We start from the raw sequence: 17,219 nt of genomic DNA, 5'->3' as shown, positions 1-17,219 counted from the left end.
AGTGGTGTTATTAAGAGTGACCACGGTCAATCTGACTGCAGTAGATGTGCAAGATATTAATAAAAATTATGTTAATTCAGCCAGCCCACATACCTGTATTTACTTCCTGTTTTCGTTCGAAGTCCACAGTAGTCGATTGTCGAGTTCGCGCGCGCGATCATTGGTAACTAATATAACTAATGATCGCGCGCGCGAACTCGACAATTGACTACCGTGGACTTCGAACGAAAACAGGAAGTAAATACAGGTATGTGGGCTGGCTGAATTAACATCATTTTTATTAATATCTTGCACATCTACTGCAGTCAGACTGACCGTGGTCACTCATCCAATGGCCATAATTTACGATCCTGCTTAGTTGAAACAGAGCCCTCAACAAGACCATCTCAAGCTTCTGCCCCTCCTACTAGGTGAGTGTTTACCACAATGACACTTTCACGACCTCGATAAGTCACTCAGGGAGCCATCGACACTCTCATGTGCAGGGTCAGTGACTGCTCGGTCACGCTCAATGTCTCACTCATTGAGTGGAACCCAAGTTTTTTAGTCAGTCGAATGCTCAGACTTGATTGAGCATGGGCAGCCAAACACCAACTCCTTTTAGCAACACACTTATTCACACCCAGTGATTAACGATGCCCTGCAAGGAGAATGCCGCCCAGGGTTTTGTCCAGACTCTTAGGTGTCCTTGGTGGCGGACAGGTGGCTGACAGGTGAAGTGTATGTTTGAGTTTGTGAGAGCGTCTTCTGCTCTCAGTGGATATACTCTCTAAACCCAGAATGCATCAGTCAAGTTTATTCGTTCTGTCACCACACTGGACGTGTACACAACATAATGCACACATGTATGTAAGCAATGTCCATTTTGTGAATATATGCAGTTCTGTTGTCAGCACATGGCATAATCACACCCGTGGATTTGTAGTCTAACCTTATGTCTTCTAAATTTGTTATCCCTATTTTTGTCTCTCCTTTAGACACTCATGCTTGCATGTTTGTATAAACATGCCTCAATCCCTCAAAAGATATACAGCTCTCAGCTGTGATGGGCAGTGTTTCAGATCCCAAGTGCTTTATTTTGTGCTGGGTCCCAGGGCACTTAACCTTCATAAGTACCCCTGTGCAATAGACACATGCCATAAAGGTGTTACTTTTTGAATCTTTGGTTTAACTGACAAACACTTGTTTCTTCTGACCTTAGTAACACAGCCCTGAGGCACTTCCTAGAAATGTGAGTCTCATTGGACTCCATCTGATTTTGATAAATAAGGTTATGGGTCAATGACATGTTTCTTTTCTTTTTTCTTTTTTTTTTTACCTTGATAAATGTATTTATAAGAATAATACAGCTTAAGTTGTGTACATTCATGTGTTAAAGGTGTAAGGACAATGTCATTACTTTTCACTTGCTAGTTACAGTAAACCTTTCTTTAAAAAAAAAAAAAAAAACACATCAAAACAACATGAATACAAAGAGTATAAGAGTGCATTTTAAATTAGAGTTTAAAGGTTTTTTTTTTCTTCTTTATCATAGACATTTTTATTTGTCATTGACCCTTAAACAAAAACTCCCAGAAATGATTTTCAGAAATTATCATCACAGTACATTGCTCTTTAAATTAATATAGTATCCCTAAAAACATATGGTTTATTTCACAGTTTTGTTTTGATAGGAGTGCAGTGCTCTCAGGCAAAGGGCAAGGTCGTAATGCTTTCCTCTCATCTCTTATTCATACCTTTAATGCTATAACTGGATGAAAACAGTACAGTATACAAGGATGCCGGTGTCATTACGCATTCAAGTTTTTCCTGTTTGGTCTCTAACCAGCAGTGACACACAGCATCATGAATGTAGAGAGAAAGCAATGCTGGAATCCCAAAGGAGTAAACATTAGCAATATGGAAGCATTTTCATGATGTTGGCTCTATGGTGTTGACGGCCTATGAAGAGGCTTCTAGCAGAATCCAACAGTAACTTAAATGTTAACACACAGTAAAATTGCAACAGGCGTGTGAATTACGACTGTCAACTGTCCATTTCTGGCTTTATAAGCAGTCAGGGATGCTCAGTGCAGATCGTGTTGCTCTTATTAGTCCCAGCCATCTTGGGTCAAGTCATCAGTTGATGCGGAAGCAGGGTGAGTATTTATGTGTTAATGTGGTGTTGGTTTCCGTGACGATAGCATCACACCAATGACTGATGAGGTCTGGCCTTGTGGGTGACACTTGAGCCTCTCCTGATTTTGACTGGTATGGCACCATGGAGCCGTCCACTGGTCCATGGTACATGGTGAGGAGGTTCTTCTTGTAGTCTCTCTCTCCAAAGTACATCAACAGTCTTGCTGCCCATCTCGCTATCTGCATTAGAGGATTCTCTGAGCCTCAGAGGGCTCTTCTTATATTTCTTTACTTTCAAACTTCCCAAGGTCACATTCCATCCATTACACATGGATAAACACTTGGCTGAACAACAGCTCTCAGAGGTGGGCAAAGATCTTTGTTGGCACACTTTACCTAGGAGCCACATACGTATACATTCAGATGAGCTCTGGAGTTTGTGCCAGGATTGAAAAGAGGCATCTTGGTATTTTGGGTTGGGGTGCAGTGTCCTCCCTCCAGACGTACACTGACTCTTACTCTAATTCCTCCCACCCGTCCTAAGAGAGCAAATGTCACCATATTGCGCAGTCTTGTTTGCTTACATACCAGATTTAGGGACACTCTTAGACATAATGGGAATCTGCCAATTTAGCGCACTTCTCACAGCATGTTTTCCTATTAATTAAAAGAACTGTAAAGACCTGGGTATACTTAGTTTTCTATCTTCCTCTGTCTAGTGAACAGTTTAGTGCCCAAGTACACTCCATTTACAGTCAGCACAGATGGATGCGTTCGGCGTGTAAAAACTACCAATGGACCTTTGTTTTTGAATACTCAAATCACTTGCCTATGCACTGCTTGTGCTCAAGTCCGTGCAGACAAAAATTGGGTTGCATGCAGACAGTGTCTCATTCACTTATAATTGTATGGATTATTGGTATTCCTAGAAATACAACTCTAATGCAGCCAGATTCCCATTATGTCTGGGAGTGTCCCTAAATCTGGAATGCAAGCAAACAAGGCTGCACAGAAGAACTCCTCACATAAATTTTTGCATACACACATGAGTTTGTTCTTATCCTCGTTCTAATGTTAATGAATTTGGACCATTCGAAATGAGCGACCGTGTTTACAGAGGTTAGTCATTTGCATAAAACACACCCAAACCATATCCATAATAGGGCTTTCCACCGAGCCTTTCCTTTTTACAGTATTTCATTACTCTCAGCAATATATGACCTACTCTAAAGATGCACTCTCGTCTGAGAGCATGTGCATCAAGATCCTCAAGCAATGCCAAGTGTGCTATCCTCAAAACAGTTTCAAACACAATAAACACCTTTTATACAGACCCAGATTACAAACCTCTAATTAGCCAGCTGTAGATAGACATGCATTATTTATTTATTTTTTATCCAGAGGAAACTTGCAGCAAAAACTCTTTTACTGTTTATGATCAAATATACATCAATAAAATTTCATATTGGCACATTTACAAGGCCACCCAGAAGTAAGTGTTTTTTAGCGTAAATGTGGTTTCAGTCATTGCTACATTTTTGATTCATGATTTGTTTGTGAAAGTGTTTGAACACAGATTTCAAGCACACATTTGTGTGTACCCATGGTTAGTGAATAAGACCCACAGTGCGTGGAAATCAGGCCTGTGCTGATGAAGCAATTATGTCATGCAGACTGCTCGTGAACCTGAGCAGAACGCAGACAAGTGAGGTTTCCACCTTATTTTGCAAACATGGAAATAAGCTATTTTCAGTGAATGTGCGAGACTTCAGATTAATTAGACGTTATAGGTTAATGACTATAAGAATAACAAAGTGCAGTAACTACTTGTGCTTTATGATTTTGATAAATTATTATGATAAGTGAAAATATGTAAATAATACTGGAAGCCTTGCACAATCAAGTTACAAATGGCCACTTTCAACTTAATTGTATTATTAACCCAGTATTTTTCTTTCCAGGACCTTGAAATGGGGAGTTCAACTGCATCCCCTTCTCTCAATTTGGCTTTATTTTGGTTGCCAAATATGACACAATGGCACTGCCTTCACATATGGTTTCAGGAATGCCTGTTAAACAGCTGTCCCATAACACAGGCACTTAGAATCATTGACGGAATTGCTTGGAAGAAAAAGATAGGCATGCAGAGTACAATCAGACTAGGGCCATTATGACCATAATCTTATATCATGAAATTAGTAATTTTAATTAACGATAACGATATATATCACAATATAGTTAATTTTGCTTCAAAAATGTTTTTTATGTCATCAACATTTGATACCATTGAAATTTCAATTTCAATATCAAAAAAAAAAAACTAATACTAGCTTATGTAAAAAAAAAAAAAAAAAAAAATCAAGCTAAGACAATCTAAACAAACAACAACAACAAAAACGAACTACGAGCAATAGGACCACAAACACAATTAGTCCAAAGAAACAGGCCTTCCTGAAAAACTTCAAGCACTAAAAATAAGAAATATTAGCCTACATAAATTATAAAGTAATTTATAAAGTAATAAACAGTAGTCAACATTTGAAGTGGATCAAAACCTTTCAACAAAGTTATACATGAATTTTGAACAATACCCATTCTTGTCTTAGGACAACTTTGATTCACTTGTATGATCCACTTCAAATGTTGACTACTGTATAAGTATAAAGTAATCAAATGTATAAAAACAAAGCATATCTTCACGGTGTAAATTAAATATACATGTATTGTTATTAAAGTGAGACAAAAGTGATTCAGTCAAGAGCATTGAGATATTTTCTCTATTTTGTTGTTTGATTAACATTAATGACACTAATGACAGCAGGATTATTAGGCTGTTGTCACTAAGAATGAATGCACAGATTCAATATACTGTTACACATGCATTTTCTTTCTCAACTGTTTATGTTCACTTAAGACATAAATGACTGTGTTTACAAAAATACTTGCAAAGACGGGCATTTTAACACATAAGTATGTGTATTTAACCGTTGAAGCCTAAAAATAACTCTGTTCAGTACTCACACACTTTATGAGCAGCGGCATGTGCACAAGTCTCTCAGACTGCGTTTCAATGGTTTAAATGCACTTGTTTTTAAACCAAAATGCTTAAAAACGCATGCAAACGATAAGCTGTCGTGACCAAGTAGCACAGCAATGTCACGTGAGCGCAACTGCGATAGAGACAATTGTCTACCAAATTTCTACCGACCGGTTAATCGTGTCTACCGGCAAATCGCCCACCCCTAAATCATCCTTAAATGCAGTAATCAACAACTCCCAATTCCCTTTGATCCAGTCCCTGGTAGGGATGTCACGGTACCAAAATTCCAGTAGTCGGTACCGATACCATTAAAATGTTACGGTTCTCGGTACCAATTTCGGTACCACAGTAAAATCAGTTTGAACTATTTTTTTTTATATAATTTATTTAACTATTTGGAGAAAAAATATATATATATTAAATTCAATTCAATGACTTTATTATTTATGATGGTAAATTTATGAAAGGATTGAAGGCTACATGCTGTTTAAACGAAAATATTGATGATATTGAGAAATATTGCTTATAAAAAAAGTCAAGTGAAAAATAAGCAACCTTCTATGCACACATTATTATTATTAGTAGTAGTATCTTTAATTAATGGAGACGTAGTTAAATCTATTGTACAGTAGCCTAATATAATTATTTCTGTCAATTTCTTTAAGATGGGCGATACTGCAAATTTCTGTATCGATCCGATACCAAGTAAATACAGGGCCAGTATCGCCAATATCGATACCGATACCGATACTTTTTCATTTTAAAAGCATGCATTTGAACTTGTATGCACTTTCCTGTGTGTCATGATTTATGAGGTGAATGCATCATTAATATGCTAAATCTGAACACTTTTTCATGACTACTAGGCCTAAATATTTTGTGAATTGTGCTCTCAACTCCCCTTTAATTAGTCAGTGACTTTTACAAAACTACCCTAATTATAGTACTAGCCTACTAGTACTAGCCTACTGTTCAAAAGTTTGGGGTCTGTAAGATTTATATTTCTCTTAGTAAAAACTGTAATATTACAATTTAACATAGGCTATCTGTTTTCTATGCCATAGTAAACTGTAATTTATTCATGTGATCAAAGGTGAATTTTCGGCATCATTACTCCAGTCATGATGATAATTCATTTTAATATGCTGATTTGCTGCGTAGGAAACATTTCTTATTATTATCAATGTTGAAAACAGTTTCATATTTTGTTGGAAACCATGATACATTTTATGCAGAATTATTTGATGAACAAAGTTGAAAGAACAGCATTTATATGAAGTAGTTTTTTTTTAACAGTGTAAAACCCTTGACTGTCACTTTTGATCAATTTAATGCATCAATCCTTGTTGAATAAAAATATTAATTTCATAAAAAAGATCTTACTGACGTCAACATTTTAAACCGTTATGTACAGTTTTGGTTTGTTTATTGCGAAATAACTCCCGATTGTTTCTCTGTCATCTAAGCAAGGCTTCGTTTCCCAAGCGCACTGGGCCTGTGAGCCCAGCGAAGCACCAGCATCGAACGCTCTCTGTGATTGATTGGTTTCGTATACAGATGACTAGGAGAAAAGGTTCTATCCTACACAATTACCCTCTAACATTCGCTTATTTTTCCACTTAGAAGCTTATTTTACGCACTGAATTGCGTGCTAAATTAATAAAAAAAATTACTGGTAAAAAAAATACACATTTGGATCGATATTTTTATGTGAGGATTGATCCTTTTCGATACCACGTCAGTATCGAAGTATCGATACTTCAGGATTTGCCGTGAAGACCTTTTGAGTTTCTGTGCGTGTATGATATGACGATAGTTTTTCTCAAATGAAACGGTTAAGTAAAATGCTCATGAAGTGACTCTCGGAGATGAATGGATGAATGTCATCATATCGTGAGGCAGCAGAGAGTGAAAACAGCGCGAGCGTCACTCGTGCTTCAGTGTGTGTGTGTGTGTGAGGTAACGTTTAATGAAACCGCGCGTCTGCGCCGTTCATTCACACAGAGACAAGCAGAACATGAAGGGTTCATATTTAAATAGTCTTTTTGCAGTGTAATATACACAGACACCACATCAGCAGCGCCGCTGGTCGCCATGTCTCAGCGCTTTCATGAAGAGGACGCAACTTCACGCCCTTCGTGCATGCATGCGCATCCAGAACCGGGTTGGGTACTCGGTACCACCGGGACTTGGTACCGTGACGTTTACATTTTTTTAGTACCGACTTGGTACCGAAGTACCGAATATTTTGACAACACTAGTCCCTGGCAATAGCATTCCGTAGCTATGCCACACTCAATTTCGGCTACACTTGTTTTGTCCCACACGATTCTGCACTGCCTTAACACTAGTTTGATAGCAGTGTTAAGTGTTGCTGGTTTACCGGAGAAGCATTTAATGGCAGCTGTGCCATCCCACTGGGAATCAGAGGATGAGACCCTGGGGGATTGCTGCAGAAGCAGGAGGGGTATCTCGCGCTGTCAATAATGAGATTAATGATGTGACAGAGATGGAACGCTAAAGAATCGGACTGCTGTTAAACGGAATTAGTTGTCAAATTTGGAGACGGGATCAGAGAACATGAGATGACACAGCTTGATAATCCCTAAGAGGATGCAGGGTATCACTGCTGCCCTGTCATAACATTTGATGAGGGAACATTCCAGAAGTGTGAAATAAATACTATAGCAGTTGTCACACTTTGTGTATCTCCATTTCAGTTCCAGAGAACATGTTTGGACAAGTAGTGCAGCTTGAAAGTCTGTATTTCCTTTTCTTCCAGTCTTTCTTCCTTTCTCACCTTTTTTTAAACATATTTTTGGCGTTTCTAACTTTATTTGGAGAGAGAGAGAGAGAGTTGACAGTGAGAAAAAGAGAATGGGACAGGATCGAAAAGGACCACAAGCCAGGACTCGAACTCGGGTCAACCGAAGAACAACTTTGACTGTTACTTTCTCTTTTGTTCCATCCTACTTTTATTTCCTACCATCAATCCTTATTTCCTTCCCACATACTTGTCTACCTACCTACCTTAATTTCCTTATCTTTATCTTTCTTAATTCACTCCTTTCCTGTTCTTCCTTCATTTCTTTCCTCATTTTTTCCCCCTTAAACCTGTCTATCTATCCATCTTAAATGTCTTCCATCCTTTTCTTCGTTCCTTCCTTCCTTCTTACCTATATTACCTACCTTACTTTGCCTTGCATCCCTTCCCACATCTGGTAAAACTGAACTAGACTGCCACCTTAAAATCGGTGACTACCAAACCTCTAATTGGGTGTATGCAGATGTGCTTTTCCAAAAAATACAAAAATAATTTCCTGTTAACGTTAACATCACCACTCAGTTGTCCCAAGCAGCCCAACATAAAGTCCAGAGAGTAGACAGAAAAATAACATGGGAACCTGTCAGAAAAATGAGTGTGCATGTGACAGAGAGGGATAGATAAAGGTGTGAGCTTGCAGCGCTGAAGCCGAAGCGAGTTGAGTAAATAATCGGCCGTCTGAGGAGCCGCGGGTGCGGGGCCGGTGTGTCAGCAGGCGATGGATGAGTCCCCAGGCCTGATTGTAAAGCCCAGCAGGTTGTGTTGGTTGAGTGAGTCTGTGCCGAGTGGAGTCTCAATCTTCCCTCTAATAGGCCACTGACAGGCCTTTACCACACACATATACACACACTTGCGAGTACACACATCAATAAAGTGTCCTGACAGGGACCATAGCCTTAGCTTTGGTACCTAGCGTGCAGTTCTTGACTAAACTGGCCGCACACATGCTCTCAAAGACATGGGCGGCATCAATTTTGCGGCGCTATCATTAAACAATAGGTAAGGTGGAACAATACAGTGAAGTGCGTAGTAGGCCTATATGGCTGGCTGTGTAAGACACAAGCTCTCTGACAAGCCGTATTTGTCATCTGCCGGGACACAGGCAGGTCCAACATCGGTGGTACAGATGAGAGGTGTGTGAAAAAGTGACTTTGAGCCAGACAACTAATCTTGCAGCCTCACATACACGACCCCTTGACAGAGGCCCACACGTGTGTGTTTGCTCCCTCACTTATGCAGTCTGGTCATATACTCCACAGCTCAAGCACTCCTTCACATAAAGCGCACATACACACTAATACACGGTCCTCCAAATTACACACAGTTGTACTGTCGGACACATCCCTCTGCTGTGCTCTATTTTTAGGCCATATTGTGCAGAGATTTGATCATTGGTAAATGTTTGTCGAAGATGAATTCCCCGGCTGATACGGAAGTGTGTGTGCGTGTATGGGTTCGGTGATAAATGGAGAGGGGCACCCTGGAGTAGAAGACAGGGAAAAATAGGGGGAGGAAGGTTTTCTATTGGTACAGGAAATGTGAGTTTCTATTGTAACATTATGGAATGGCCATTATAAAGACCAGAGGAAGATTAACTGTTCAAATAACCAAGTAAAGGAATATTATCAAAAAAAATACATTTGTATTTGCTTTCCCTAATTCATATTGTCTTCTTTCCTGCCCATTCATCCTTACAATTCATTTCTTCCGGCCTATCTTTCTTTGTTTTAATTTTTTCCTACCTTCCGTTTCTTCCTTCAATTCCTATTCATTCATTCATTCATTTCTTTTAACATCCCTCCTTTCATGTCCTTTAATTTTTACTTCTTTACTTCCCTCCTTTCCTATCCCTTCTTTTTTCCTTCCTTCCTTCCTTCCTTCCTTCCTTCCTTCCTTCCTTCCTTCCTTCCTTCCTTCCTTCCTTCCTTCCTTCCTTCCTTCCTTCCTTCCTTCCTTCCTTCCTTCCTTCCTTCCTTCCTTCCTTCCTTCCTTCCTTCCTTCCTTCCTCCCTTCCCTCTACATAAGTTATCTTCCTTCCATCCCTTTTTGTATTCCTCTCCTTTCTTTCTTCCTTCATGCCTTTCCTCTATCTTTCCTTCCTTTCTTCTTTCATTCAAGAGTTCTTATTCTGAGACACATTAAAGGAGCACAACTGAGAATTTATGTTTAATTTAACTCTTGCTAAATCTAAATTAGTTTTAAAGTAAATACCATCTGTTAACAAATACAACCTTTTTGTAAGCAGTTGTAAATGATTAAATTAAAGTTTCATCCAAAGCCTTTCTGCTTTGTCTTTTTCCTCCACTAACCCTCTCTGATTTTCTTAAGATCTTTAAGTAATTCCATTCTCCCATTGGCTTGTCTAACATGCTAAATTGTAGCTGCTGGGAATAAATCTTTGGTGTTTTTACCTCTTGTATTCAGCGGCAAAGAGGGAAAGCTGCCATGCCGAGTCCATCTTTTACTCAGCCCCCATACATGCATGTCACTTCAACCCAGCCACTCATAAAGCAACATGATGGATAAATGAATACAGAAATAAATAAATAAAAGCCACACTTATTCTCTCCCGCACATCCTTTCCTCCGCCTCTCTGATGGATTTGTGAAATGATATAAGGAATAAGACTTAGAGGGAGGGAGAAAGAAAGGGTTGGGGTGGAGAGACGGATATGATTTATTAGGCTGATAAAAATTCAGCCTTTGTTATTCAGTCATTTTTCCATGTGCGGCTTATTAAGGAGCGCACCTGCCAGAGGAAGAGTTTGTGTGCGCCTGTGGGTGTATGTCTAAATGTGTGTGTCCCGTAGAGTAGGAAGACTCAGACCTCACAGAGCCAGTTTAGATGACACCCTCTGCGCCTCTGTCTGTGTTCAGTGCCGTATTTTTATGTATATTAATGGCTCCCTTTGCACCTAGCATTATCATGAAATTTCAGTGACCAAATCACATTTGGTGACACTTAACCCAGTGTTTCCCAAACTGTTTCTGCTGGGCCCACCTTTTGTAGAGAAATATGTTTTCAAGCCCCACACCTACATGCACCCACACTCTCATGACTTCAGACACTCTCAGACATGACCTTGCTTGCATAATTCTATAGGATTTATTTGAAACATTGTAATTAATACAGTACTACAACTTATCAACTTCATCAGGCTTATCTTTGTGATGTGATGTCTCTAAGTGGCGTCCTAGTTTGAAGCTAATACTTTGAAGCACAGCACACTGTGCCCTCTCTTCATGACCCACCATTGCACCGTTGAATTCGAGGGCAATATATGCCTCGTCATATTTTCTTGTCTGTTCACTGTGTCCCGAACACGACGGCCGTACTCTCTACTAGACGCAACAAAGCGAATGTTGCAAATCCATTTGTCCTTTGTGTCAGAACAGAAGTTGTGCAAAGTAACGGGGCATCAGTTTAGTGTCTTTGATTTGTCGTGTCTTGTCAAGTGTTGGACAGCATTACTGATTATAGTGGGGTCTATTTGCTTTTGTAGTGTCGTGTTGTTTAAAAGTAACATTACAACTTGTATCTGCACAAATAACCAAATAACCCAATCTTAGTCAATAATGTCTGGCATTACATTTGAGCTGAAACGGAGTGAATGAACACCAGTAAACTGAAGCGCTTTGCTAGCGGGTTAATAAACTTAACCAAACGCATCCTAATATGAGATTAATCCGATATATACAACATAAAAGTAATATTTAAAACTCACATATGCACAAAAGGACTTGAATGTGCACGTGAACTGAGCATGTTCTGAACGCACATTGTGGATGGGCTCTTCCCGTAATAACAATGCTGAAACACGGGCAACTAAAGCACAAATAATTTGCAACATTCAATTACAATAGTGTTCTCATTATAATGTTATGTAAATGGCAGATTGGCGCTGCACGTCTTGCACTTGTATTTTCATGATAAAAGTGAATCCAGGCAATTTTCACTTGCAAGTTATCCAGATACCAAACATGTTTATACTACATGTAGGTGTTAAAGCATCTGGTGATTAATGTGTGTGTGTGTGTGTGTGTGTGTGTGTAAAATGTAAAAAGTATCTATCTCTAACTGGAATTTGTGCAAACCACAGGCTGACTAACTAATGACTCAGTTATTGCTTATGCGAGCATCATTAAGTGATTAAGCATTATTGATCAGCGAAGTGACATGTCAACCATTAATTCCCTTCCATGATTTGTCTGTTCCTTTGCAGGCCCCACCTCTTCGCCAGTGCGAAGCCCGGCATCACATCGGGTCATCAAAACACGCTACAAGATCGACACACGCAGAGCGCATACAATCCAATCCTTCAGGGTCAAGAGAGTACATTCTGCCAGGTACGTGATTGGGTGCTTTTCTGGTGGAGGTGGAAATGATCAGTACTTGATCCACTTCCTGTTTGTCTCCTCTTCAACAGGGCTCATTTTAATGAGTTTATCCCATCATAAATTTTGCGTTTGCACTTGTGCGTGCATCCCACTCGCAATCTCAGTCCGGCACAACCAATTACCAGACTGATTAAAACCTCACTGTTGACATTCAATGTTTTTATCAGTGTCTCAGTGCCTAATAAAAGATTAAATAACCGCCTGGCCCTTAATAACGCCACACAGAACCATAACTAACTGCCTCATCACCGCTGATAATGACAGAGAGAAGGTGCCGCTCGTCATGGTAATCTATTACTGGAACCATAATATTACACCATAAAGATGTAATACGGGATGCTCATGTGTACATGTGGGTAGTCACTGAGACAGGCTTTTAATGGCCAATGGTGCCTTGAAATATTTTTTTATACATGTATAACATGTTTAGAACGAGAAACAACTGCAACGATCAAAGAGGTCCATCTAACACATTTTTACATAGAAAAACAATGGAGCGCAGTGGAATGCAAAAACCTGTTCTGTGTGAACAGAAGTTATATGAAAAGCTTTTCCTGTCAGAGCTGTGGCATAACAGTTTGCATACATGCCTTAGACTTGTTGATACAGTGGTGCTCATGAAAGAAGAAAACGTTCTGATTTAAATGACAAACTTTCTTTGTTTGCGAAAGAGAGTGTCTTGCTGCTGCACTATATGAGGTGAATGGTTCTCCAGTGTGGTTCCGTTCACACAGCACAGGTTTACTAGACTCTCTTTCAAAATTTGGTTGAGTCTTGAAAATTTGAGGGAGTCAATTTAATTATAGAATGCATTTGTTACTCTTTTTCATAATGAAAACTGATCTAACTAACAGTATTAGAAAACCTTGCATTAACGTTGCCATTGTGAAAAGGGTCTGACATGGCTGAAGTATATAGAGAATCTGAGTATGAGACTTTAAAGCAAAATTAAGAGAGCTTGGAAAGCTTCTAGATTGTGAATGCTTTATAGAAAGACAGAGAAGGAAGATGGGTCACTGCTGTGTCTGTATGGCATTAGCTTTTGTCTGATAGGAGGCCACTGAGAAATCCTATTCACTTAAGGGTGTAAATGAAGCACTCATGCGTATGGGTGTAAATTTTTTATTCCCTCTCTTATCTACAGAGTTAAAATGATCTTCATAAATCCCCCTGCTGTGTGGCCCTGGTTTAGCCATGTATAAAAAAAGAGACTGTGGATTATAGGTCTTATATGTTAAGAAGGGTGCCACATTAAACAAAATAACCTTCTCTTTTATCTCTCTTGCTCTCTTTTACTGTCTTTCTGGTCTGTTCTGCCTTAGTGAGGATTGCTTTACACTGCCTTACCAAAATCACTCTTTCTGAGTCCTTTTAAGCCGTACTCTGAATATCTGATTGGCTGCTTAAGCAGCTGTAACTTTGTGTTAATGAAAAGAAAGGAAGTTGGGAGAGCTGATCTGTTTATGTCCATGGGTTTTAAATCTAGTAATGTAGTGATCCCTGCTCATATCTTACGAGCTGATAATAGTTTCTTGAGGCCTTATGTGTTTGCTCTCATTTAGGTTGGACATGATTGCTCAGAGATAATAAAAACATTTTTTTTTTTTTTTTTTTAAATGGCAATAATCCTGCTAAGGAAACATACATGTGCCTGATTAAAGGATTAGTTCACTTTTAAAAAAACTTTTGCTGATAATTTACTCACCCCCATGTCATCCAAGATATCCATGTCTTTCTTTCTTCAGTCGAAAAGAAATTAAGGTTTTTGATGAAAACCTTCCAGGATTTTTCTCCATATAATGCACTTTGCTGGGCACCAAACGGTTCAAGGTCCAAAAGACAGTTTCAGTGCAAACTGCAAACTGTTCAAATGGCTTTAAACGACACTAGACAATGAATAAGGGTCTTATCAAGCGAAACGATCGCTCATTTAAAAAAGAAATAACAAAGTTTAAGTTTTATAAGCTCAAATGCTCGCCTTGCTCTGTTCTGTGTGACTCTCCTTGTTCGAACTCGTTCATCAAAATGAACAAATCTTTTTCCGAGTAAATTCGTTCATTTCGTTCGTTAAATTAACCAAAAAAAAGATTTGTTCATTTTGATGAACGAGTTCGAACAGGAGAGTCACGAACGTGCATCACAGAAAAGAGCAAGGCGAGCATTTGACATTATTGAACTTAAACTTTGTTATTTATTTTTGAAATGAGCGATCGTTTCGCTTGATAAGACCATTATTCATCGTCTGGAATCGTTTAAAGCCCTTTGAACAGTTTGCAGTTTGCACTGAAACTGTCTTTTGGACCTTGAACCGTTTGGTGCCCAGCAAAGTGCATTATATGGAGAAAAATCCTGGAATGTTTTCATCAAAAACCTTAATTTCTTTTCGACTGAAGAAAGAAAGACATGGACATCTTGGATGACATGGGGGTGAGTAAAATATCAGCAAAAGTTTTTTTTTAAAGTGAACTAATCCTTTAAGTAAAACTACGGGTACTGTATATGTAGTCATCACATGGCAGTTGAGAACATTTTGGCCGACAGACGTCTAACAGCTGGTCTTCAAATAGATGATTAACAGGTCTGCAGGTCAGACTCTCATCCGAGCTCATTATTGAAAAGATGCTGACATTTTGACCTCACACAAGTATTCAACACTGTTTCTGTATAGTTTGGATTTAGATATATTTCTTGTTGGTGTAATTGAATTTCTAGCTCTTTTCAGATTAATCTGTAATTCATTTGTGAGAAAACACTTTACATTACACTTCCTAAGAAACTAATGAATATTATACTGAATATTAAGTGTAGCCTAACTGCTTTGTGGAAAAGGCAACTAAAAAACTCATTGTAAAATAGTAAGTAGATTTTCCACGGTCCTCAATGAATGAGGCATTTATATAGCGCTTTCATATATAGCGCACTACTGTACACCCAAAGCGCTTTACAATCATATCAGGGAATCTCTCCTCAGCCACTACCAGTGTGCAGCATCCACTTGGATGATGCGACGGCAGCCACAGTACAACGGTGCCAGTACGCTCACCACACACCAGCTAATGGTGGAGAGGAGCGAGAGTGATAGAGCCAATTCAGTGGATGGGGATTATTAGGAGGCCATGATTGGCAAGGGCCAATGGGTGGAATTGCCATGGGATTTTTAATGACCACAGAGAGTCAGGACCTCGGTTTTACGTCTCATCCGAAGGACAATATTAATTGAGAGACTACATTTGAACATAATTTTGCAGATCACTGAAATTTTGCTGCAAAAAATAATTTTCAAATGTTTGTAGTCTCTCTCTTAAAGGTGATTAAAAGTGGTAAAAAGACACTAACCAGAAAATTGCGACCAGTCACATAATTTTCAAAATACTGTACACGTTTTATATGTGTCCAAATTTTACACCAAAATCTAAAATGGTATTTTAGAAACTAAAATATTTTATAATTTGCAGCATGGGTAGTTTCAACTTTGTGTGCAGGTCATTGATGCTTCATTTATGTCATTTAGATTTGCTGGGGCAGTGCTCTTGGGATTTTAATGGGTAAACGAGTGTGTGTTTGTAGGGCTTCATTTGTGTAATGCAGATTTTGTGAGATGCGCGCTTTGCTTCAGACTGCCTTTGAGCTGAGGTGACTTACCGCCATTCATTTAGCTGCCTGCAATAAATATTGATTCATCAAGGGATTTTCAATTTGAACCTCTGTGACGCATTGTGAAATATTACAAGAGAGAGGGAAATGAGAAGGAGAGAGAGATAGCATGGGGGGTGAGAAGATAAGGGACGATTTTTAACGATCCATCTCTCTTTCTTTCATTCATTCATTGGTGATGCTTATTTTTAGAGTATGGCCATCTGCCACGTTCTTATTACATTTACACATTTGGCAGACATTACATATACGCTTTTATCCAAAGCGACTTACTGTGCATTCAAGTTGTTCAGTTTGCCAGTACATGCTCTCCCAGGGAATTGAACCTGTGATGCTGCTACACAACATGCTTTACTTAATGAAGAGAGACTCTTGGCGTTGTGGCTTTTTTTAGTTAACAAACACGCACACAGATGGCCGATCACAGTCCACCAACCCTGAGCTCAAGCAGGAGAAGAGCAGAGCCCCTCTCCGTCTCACACATGAGCAGACAGACGCGGGGCTCTTTAGCCCCTCACCCTTCCGTGCAGTGACCCGGCGTCCGGCGCAGCGAGCTGGAGAGCGGTGGGTGTGTGTAGTCAGCAGTGCGGCTGTGTCTGGTGATTGAGTGTTTGAGGGGACTGGGTGGGGGTGGAAAGGACCTCGTAAATCCCCGGCAGCCACCAGAAAATAGATATAATCTTAACATTAACTACATTAATAGTAGCTGGAGTTGAATTAAGAAAGCCGTAAAGCATGGACGCCTGGGCGTAAATTACATGAGTCTGTGTGCGCACACACACACACACACACATATGCACACACGCACGCATACAAACTGCCCTCCCCCATTACACACTCTCTGTTTTGTTCTTTCTTTTCTGGATTTTTGTCTTTCTCATTTTTCTTTTTTTGATTGTAAGTGTAGAGTTTGTTTTTCTCTTTGGATATGGCTCACCATACCACTTAAGATATAAGGGATGTATAGGGATGCATTATGACAAAAATCATAATTGTTGATTATTTCTCTTGCTATTTTAATAACATGACTTTGTATTTTATCCTTAATATTGCTATTAAAATTAATAATGACTCAAATCTTATCAATGGTAATATCCATATTTAAATGTATTAATAAAATTTACATTAAAATAAAATACTTGTGATATTAAGTGAAATTGTCATCACAAATATGAATTTTATATTA

The 17,219-nt window shown here is 39.1% G+C and overlaps 1 protein-coding gene across 1 annotated transcript in view; it reads left to right on the top strand.

Moving 5' to 3' along the window:
* Nucleotides 1–17,219, top strand: part of zc3h3 (zinc finger CCCH-type containing 3) — a 98,391-nt gene that overhangs the window by 39,162 nt on the left and 42,010 nt on the right. Inside the window, exon 4 of the mRNA XM_056259083.1 lies at nt 12,205–12,328. Coding sequence (XP_056115058.1) covers nt 12,205–12,328 — 124 coding nt within the window. The remainder of the gene's footprint in view (nt 1–12,204; nt 12,329–17,219) is intronic.

Source organism: Rhinichthys klamathensis, unplaced genomic scaffold, assembly GCF_029890125.1.
Source record: "Rhinichthys klamathensis goyatoka isolate OS25496 unplaced genomic scaffold, OSU_Roscu_1.1 h1tg000007l_1, whole genome shotgun sequence".
In the NCBI taxonomy this organism is placed as follows: domain Eukaryota; kingdom Metazoa; phylum Chordata; class Actinopteri; order Cypriniformes; family Leuciscidae; genus Rhinichthys; species Rhinichthys klamathensis.
This window is presented reverse-complemented; position numbering and strand designations above follow the sequence as displayed.